At 47.0% G+C, this 8,033-nt stretch overlaps 1 protein-coding gene across 1 annotated transcript; it reads left to right on the top strand.

Annotated features, from left to right (window-relative positions):
- The first annotated feature begins 451 nt into the window (after window positions 1-451).
- Window positions 452-1,363, top strand: DNAJB8 (DnaJ heat shock protein family (Hsp40) member B8). The gene has a single exon (XM_056501938.1). It carries the CDS (start codon window positions 632-634, stop codon window positions 1,265-1,267), a length of 636 nt encoding a protein of 211 aa, XP_056357913.1. The 5' UTR covers window positions 452-631; the 3' UTR covers window positions 1,268-1,363.
- Window positions 1,364-8,033: the final 6,670 nt, after the last annotated feature.

The raw sequence follows: 8,033 nt of genomic DNA, 5'->3' as shown, positions 1-8,033 counted from the left end.
CTACACCACACTTCCCTGAATTGCACACGAATCCACACTGGGTATCTGAGAATCCCACTGTACAGTAGGTTCAGGCAATAAGTAATCTGACAAAGTCATAAAGGTGGTAAAACAGTGAAAGACATTGCCCAGGGAAGCTGTGGATGCCCCATGTCTGGAAGCGTTCAAGGCCAGTTTGATTGAGGCATTAAGCAACCAATTCTAGTGGAAGGAGTCTCTGCCCATGACCTTTAAAAAAGGTCGCATCCCACCCAAACCATGGCAGTCCTACATCACAGCTGTGTCAGCACAGTTACATGTACATCATCTACATTCAGAGACAGAAAGCCAGTGACAACCAGCTCCAGCCCAGAATGTGGTCAGGACAACTGAGCCAGCATTGGCGGAACCCTCTCTGAGGTCACAATCTCACGGTTTGTGAGCAACAGGTTTGAAAGGAATGTCTGTGATCAAACAGCTCTTGGTGGCCTTGCAGTGCAGCAGGACAGAGCAGCTCATGGGGAGCACTGAACAGCTCCCCACCCCCGAGGAGTGCAGTGCCATTGGGGCTCCAAGAGTCTCTTCATGCTGAGCAACCTTGGTGGGAGAGACACAACCAGGACCCTCCAAACACCCCCGGCTTTCCTCTGAGATGGTAGATTACTACAAGGTCCTTGGACTGCAAGAAGATGCCTCACAGGATGATATTAAGAAATCCTACCACAAACTGGCTCTAAAATGGCATCCTGATAAGAATCCCAAAAACAAGGAGGAAGCTGAGAAGAAATTCAAAGAAATTGTTGAAGCGTACGAGATTCTGTCCAATCCTCAGAAGCGATCACTCTACGACAAGTCTGTTGAGGAGAGCAGATGCTGCAGAGCAGGAGCCGCAGCGGGTTGTGACTTCTTCTGTTCCCATCATGGATTCCCCCACCAAGAAGAGGTCTTTGGAGGGACGTTTCCATTTACATGTATTTTTTTGAATCCTTTTGACATAAGAATCAATGGTGAAAACTGGCAGAGCGCATATGGCAGAGGAGGAAGGCCCAGGGAGCCGTTTGAACAGTGGAATTCCTCCTGTCCCAGCGGGCACCCCACCTCCTTCTTTGCTGAAAACACAGCTGGGCCCTATGGTGTCAGAACAGTGATAACCACTACTGAAGTGATCAATGGCAAGACCATCACCACTCGGAAAATCATTGAGGATGGGCAGGAGACAAAAGAAGTGGAAGAAGATGGCCAGCTGAAGTCTGTGATAATCAACGGGAGAGACTACCTGAATTCCTAATGTCACCAATGCAAGCTGTGGGATGTGCTCTCATAGCTCAACTGATGGAATCTACTACAAGCAGTGTCAATAAATGCTGAGTTCATGACACAACTGATGCAGACTTCTCAATGGTTGGGAACATAATATTTCACAGGTAAAGATATGGTTATGCTAAACTAAAGAGTGTGAGTCCACAAAGTCTGAATGAGGTGATAGGTAGTGATTATTCAATAAATATATATCAGAGATGCATGTGAAAGCAACCTTGCTGGTGTGCCAAGGAGACCAAGTTGATTTAATACAGCAATAGGAGACAAGCTGGTTTGTGGACATGTAAGAGAACCCTATAAAAAGCTATAGGCTCCCTTCCCACTCCTTGAGATGCCACTGTTAAAGTCTACCAGCTGGGTGAATAAAGCCTTTTGTGACTTTCATATACAACCCTGACACTAAGTGAAGAATATTCTTCCTGCTTTTGGTGTATGAGAGGATGCATATCCACTGAAAAGAAAGTTTTTATACATGGGCAAGAAGGTTGGCAGGGGTCAGTAGGACATGGAGAGCCTAGAGGAGAGAGAATGGCATAAAAAAAACAAAGGAAGGAAGAAAATGTCATTCCTTCAAATGTAAAAAAAAAAAAAAAAATTGGGGCTTTCTTGAGAATGCCCTGCAAATTATAATTACAGACCCTGATGGAAGTACTGCATCACTCAGGGGCTGAAAGTGAGCAGGGAAAAGGTGAATTTGGCTCTCTGACTGAGACAATCTATACTCCCTCTCTGCCTGGAGTCATTCAAACACAAAGAGCTAAATTCTAACCATGAGCCAACAGATTCCAGGGGGCTGAGTTTAGCTCCCTCTTTGTGCAAAGCTGGATGCAAAGACTTAGATGGTGCTTTACCATCCTTATTGTCTTGCTCACAGCTGCAAGAGCCAGTTCACAATGCATTTCTTGCACAGCCTGCCAGCACGATGCTCTTGTTCTCCACTGAGCTACAGAACATGCTCCCCACATTTCCACCCTCCCCTGGGCTGACATGAACTGCTGAGCCTTGTTTCTTGCTTGGCCAGGTCACCTTAAGCATTTAAAATCTTACACACCTCTTGTTTTCAGTCCCACGCTACATTCTCTTGAGTTTCCCAGCTTTCCCTGCCCAGTGATTTCTCCCTGGAGAATAGAAATAGTTTTCAGGGACATTTTCACTCTAATCCAGATAGCAATTGCTGCCTGCATTTGGGCAGGTCTTTGCATCTGTTTCCTCTGCTGTAAAATGGGAATAACAGACTCCTGTGCTTTGAAGGAGACTGTGAGGTAGTGTTGCTAGTAAAGGACTCTGAGCATTAACCAATAAGTCAAATTAGCCAGAATACTGCCACCCCTTATTCAAAGCCGTTCTCTCCTGTAAAGACAAATGTAGCTTAAATCACCATCCTTAGCAATTGATGCCATGTCCAGCTTGGAAAAACAGACAAAAACTGTATTTGTTATTGCAGGGATGAACCTGCTGTGTCTGCTGCTTCTCCACAGTTTGGAAGCCATCAACAGTCCTGCAGGCATTGGGACTCTGAGAACTGCAAACATTTAAGGGGCTTGATACAGAAAGATAATTTTGGTCAGAACAAACACGAATCAATATTTCTACCAATACTTCTCCTGTGGGCACCATATTAATGAGAGATGGCTTCTTGAATTTACCTTATGCTGCCTCAGAGGAAGTCCAAGGTAAAAAAAAAACAAACCAAACCAAACAATTAATAACAACAACAACAACAAAAACGAACTGCGTGTTTTGGATTGGAAACTGAAATGGTCTTTGATCAAAATAACATGTTTGGAAATCTGGACCAGAGTTGAATTCCCAGCTCTTCAATCTTTTCAGCTTCCTAGGGCTAAAACTTTGCTTCAGTCCTGTCTCTAATGGGATATTTATTTATGCACATCAATATTTCTTGATCTGAGACAAAGGTATGCAAGTCTATATACATTTTAGACCTTTCTTGCCTTGGGTCAGAAGTTCCCTCTCATATGTTGGTATCTAAAGCAGCACCTAAGAGCAAGTTCTTCCTTTTTCCATCCCTGAGTCACAGTGTTTCTATTGCTGCTTGCAGTAGCAGGGATCTCCTGGGGCAGCTGCACATACCCAAACCTGTTGGGAGGAATAAAGGAACACAGACTGGGAAGGGACCAGTTCACCCAGAAAGTGCTGAGTCCAGGAGAACCTGCAGATCCTCTTCCATTTCTTCCTGTGCACTGCAGCAGAGCACCTTGCAGTACTTTCTGTGAGCTAAATATCTGAAATTAAAAAAAAAAAAAAAAAAAAAATAAGACCAAGATCATAAAAGTCTGGTGAGAAGACAGCAGGTCAATCTGCATTAGCAAAGTCCTGCATTCCTGCAATAGCAAGAAATCTGCCAGGTGTGCCCAAACCACCCCTGGAATGGGTTGTGGCTCTGTTACAGTAAGTAACAGAGAACACATTCTGTAAGTTCTGTAAGTGAACCCCAACACACCTTGCCTTGGAAGCAAACCCTTTTCTATCCCAGGACATTGGATCAGACTAACACTGAGCCTGCCAACAAAACACCAACACCTTCGAGGAGTTTTTACAAACTTTTTCTCGTGCCATTTAGCAGCCACAGCACCAGAAGAGGCAGCACCAGATGTCCAACCAGCCACAGCATAAATCTGTGAGTCTTGCTCAATTCCAGTTCTCAGTTCCTCTTCCAAAAATGCCTCTTCCCTCCAAAAACCTGTGTTTTGGGACCTTGCCTGGTCGGTGGTGATTCTTTCAGGTGTGTTCATGGCTGAAGGTGCTTGCATGCACTTGCACATGCCGTCAATCCCCTGTGAGGACCAGGGGTACCAGCTGCACACCCTGGTGCTTAGCTGCTGATGGAAACCAACCCATCATCCTTCCAGTCACTGCTGGACTTGATGGGCTCGTTTCCAGCACCAGCTCTGCTTGAAGATGTCACACCTGGGCAGCTGGAAGCCTCCCTTCTGGCTGCAGCTGCAGACCCAAGCGTGTGGCCCCTGCTGCCAGGGGCACAGGCAGAGCAGGGAGCCAGGGCGGCTCGAGCTCCATCACTGAGTGTGGCCAGAGCCTGCACTGAGAGGCTAAGCCATTATTTTATTAGCAGGGCCCACAACTACTTTAATGTGGGCTTAGGCTGCAAAAACAAAAACATACATAAAAGCATTTGGAATTACTTCATAAAATACTAAATCACGATATTAACCGACTGACCTTTGCTCTATGCAGACCTGCTAATTTTAGCAATTACAGCCAACAACTTGAACATATCAAGTGGGCAACTGTTTAACAATAATGACATCTGCTTGGAAAATCAAATTATGTCTAAACATCTTTAAATCCCCACTAGGGGATACCTGCTTTTTTTTTTTTTTTTGCAACTGTTAGTCCCTGTTTAATAGGATTTTAAACTCACAGCTGGCTGCACACTGTGGTGGCAGCAGCCCCTCTCCCTGGAGTGACAACAACAGGACAGACATCCCATTAAGCAGAGAATGAGAGTCTCCCCTCGGACAGTGATGGAAGTGGTTTGGGTTTTGACAGCTTAATCTGATAGAAGGGTGCATTAGCTGGATCCCTTTGCTCCCCCTGCCCCTGCAGATATTGCTCCCCTCTGCAGCCCCCCAAGGGTGCATGGGCTGGACACATCCAGGGCTGATCTCCACTGGCTGTTGCTTGGCAAGGATGGAACCTTGCTACCAAGATGGGCTTTGCAGCTTTCAGTGCTGTTTGGGGAGCAACTGAGATGAGATTTCCTCCTGCAGTGTCCTCAGACACAATTTATTTTATTTTTGGTGATGAATTCTCTTTCTTCCCTCTCTTTTCTCTCCTTCTGTATCCTCAGCTACTCTCTGCTGTTCTCTGCTTCATGGGTGAAACTCCAACACTGAGATCTGTCCTAAAATATGGCTACAATAGCTCTGTAGTTGCTGTTGTAGCCATATTTCAGGCCTGCAGGTTTTTCTGGCCAAGAAAAATAACATTAGAAGCAAATGGGACCAGTGAGGAAGGGTGAGCACAAGACCACCCAAATCTCTGAAGCACACCAATGCAGTCTAACACCCGCCACCATAAAATTAAAGTCCTTATTCAGCCCCCAGTTGGGTTGCTGCAATGCCCTGAGCTCTGCTGATCAGGGAACAGTCTCAGCTCCATGGTCCCAGTCCTGATCACTCAGCACCCTGACAAGGCTGTTGTCAGATATTTGAATTGAGACACAAGAACAGAATATTTCCGCCCCTTCTCCTCTCTCCCTCTCCCTCCCTCCCCGGCCAGTCTGGCACTCCTCTGACGGAGCGTGCAGCAAAATCACAATCACATGTTTGCAGCAGTAGGAGGCCATTGGCATGGAAGTGGCAGTGATGTCACTACAAACATTTCCACCCTATCCCATTTCTCCAGCGCAGTCTCCGTTTTTACGACCCCATCCTGCGATCTGCAGGAAATCAAATTGTCCTGATGCTATTCTGAGCGCTGGTGTCACGGCATCCATCTCTAACGCCGCGGTGTCCGGGGGAGCTCTGGAGCTGCAGTTTGCTTTGTGCGCTCAGGGATGGGCCACAGCCCTGAGCACCCCGAGCTGGCACCCTCGGGGGGTGTGCTGAGCAGGGCAGGCTGGCTGGTGCCCCCCAGCAGCTCCACAGCCTGGGGGCCAGCAGAGCCACCAGCACGGTGCCGGGGCAGAGCAAGCGTGCTGGTGGCTCCTGCACCCCGGCACGCTGGGTGCCAGCCACCCTGGGCTGCACGCAAGGGAACAGCATCATCACAGTCATCAACGGCAAGGGGAGATCTGGGGAAAGACAGGCACTGGCAAGGTGCCTAGGACACGAAACCAAACGACAATCTGACCAAAATGGGGAGAAACAGCACCCAGCAGCTATCAATGCTTGTCTGAACAAGGATTGCCATCTAAACAGAATGAGCCATGGGTTAGATACCCCTGTCTATCAAACTGAGATTTAAGCAGCACATATCCCACTGGGCTCACAAAAACCTCCTCTGATGCTCCCCACCAACACACAAACCCCTGCAGACTGGAGCTCTCCCTTGTGCCTGTGCCTCGCAGGAAAGATTCGGGTCCTGCAATATCTCTTGCCAATTAAGCTCCAGTGGCATCCCTACCTGATTCATCTCCTGCACCCAAATCTTATCTTCTCCTGAAAGAACATCAGATGTAACACGTGGCATACACTAAACACTCCTGAACTGAGATCTTGAACAGAAGAAACAACATCTGCAGCAAAATTTTATCTGTTGGACAAAGCTTATCCTGGAAGAACTTAAGAACCCACAGAGTCCCCTGCAGCAGAGCAGGAACAAGCACCAGTTTGGCTAAAAATAAGCAGTGGGAGAGACATGGTTGTGGCCCAGAGCTCCTAGTGAGTAAGAAAAGATAAACTGCTTCTCAGAAAGTGTTGTGGGAGCTTCTCTGTTATTTCTTTTAATGTAAGGACAGGACAATCCCATATCTTTAAAATTTTTGCACAAGGGTACAGGTTTGAATCCTACATTAAGAGCAGCTCCTCCAGGAGAAACATTTTTATCAGACTGTATTGTGTAAAGCTAGAGCCTCCTTGTGAAGGCAGAAGAGAGCCTAGTGACAGAATATGAGTGTCTCAAGGCTGGCATAATGCATGCCAAGTGCTCATGTGTGCTTTCTCTCCACAGTACCAGATAACACCATGCTGCCAGAGAGGAAGGGGTTTTAACCCTTGAGCACTTTGTTTCTGACTTTGCTTTCAAGCACATGGTCTGATGGTTGGGGTGTCCTGTGCAGAGCCAGGAGTTGGACTTGATGAGCCTGAATAGTCCCTTCCAACTCAGTGTATTCTGAGATTCTATGATAAAACTCCATTATCTCATTATCTCATCTGATAACTCCATTATCTCATCTGAACCTCACCAAGACAAACTGTGACTATTTGCCTTTAGCTGTAACTACTAAACTCATTGCATCCACAGGAGTCAGTGCTGAGACCAGACAAGCACTTTGTAACCTCCTGTATGGGGAGATTAGTAATTGGAGATAGTGTCCAGCAGCCTTCCAGCCTGAGACAACACTTAAGTTCCCATGAAATTGAACTGACCCATGAATTGGGTCATTAGTCATCTCTTCCAGCTTTCATTTTCAAGCCCTCCTTTATTTTTGGCTACAATTAGCACTCAGTTGCATTCACCTTTGGTCACCCTCCAAAAAGCACCAGGCAAAGGAGCTCATGGGACCTGAATACCACCCACTTCTCAAGCATTCAAGAAAGTTCTTTACTGTTTGACTTCAGTATCTGCTTTCCCATCTTCCATGGGGCTATGCCCTGTAACTCTCTCTTCCTGGCTGGCAGAACTCTGTGCCCTTCCTTCCCCAGGCTCAGACCTCCCTGGTGCCACTGTAGACAGCTCCTCACTTTCCCATGCCCTTGATCACTCAGCATCTTGGCTCAGTGATGCCATCCAACCTTTCCAGCTCCTCTGCTTCTCACTTTACCCTGAATTCCTCTCACCACCCTCCAATGCCTTCCAGGAGCTGCCTTCCTCCTGCTGCTTGCAAATTCTTTCCTTCCCACTTTGGACAGTGCACTCCTGTAAATAAATAGTTGCTTGAACTGCTCAGTTAAGAACCTGGCCTCTTCCCACTACCCAAGGCATGAGGAAAACCCTCAATGGTGTTTAAGCAGCTGCAGAATGAGGCCCAGCAGCATCAAGTGACTTGGCAAGGAGTGACATTGGTGTTACAGAGACACACGTTCCAGCGT

This window comes from Oenanthe melanoleuca, chromosome 12, assembly GCF_029582105.1.
Source record: "Oenanthe melanoleuca isolate GR-GAL-2019-014 chromosome 12, OMel1.0, whole genome shotgun sequence".
NCBI lineage: Eukaryota > Metazoa > Chordata > Aves > Passeriformes > Muscicapidae > Oenanthe > Oenanthe melanoleuca.
Note: the sequence above shows the minus strand (reverse complement) of the source record. Positions and strands in the feature narration are given on the sequence as shown.

Excerpts from the sequence above, each read along its gene's own strand:
- DNAJB8 (XM_056501938.1), top strand. The coding sequence starts at position 632 with ATGGTAGATTACTACAAGGTCCTTGGACTGCAAGAAGATGCCTCACAG.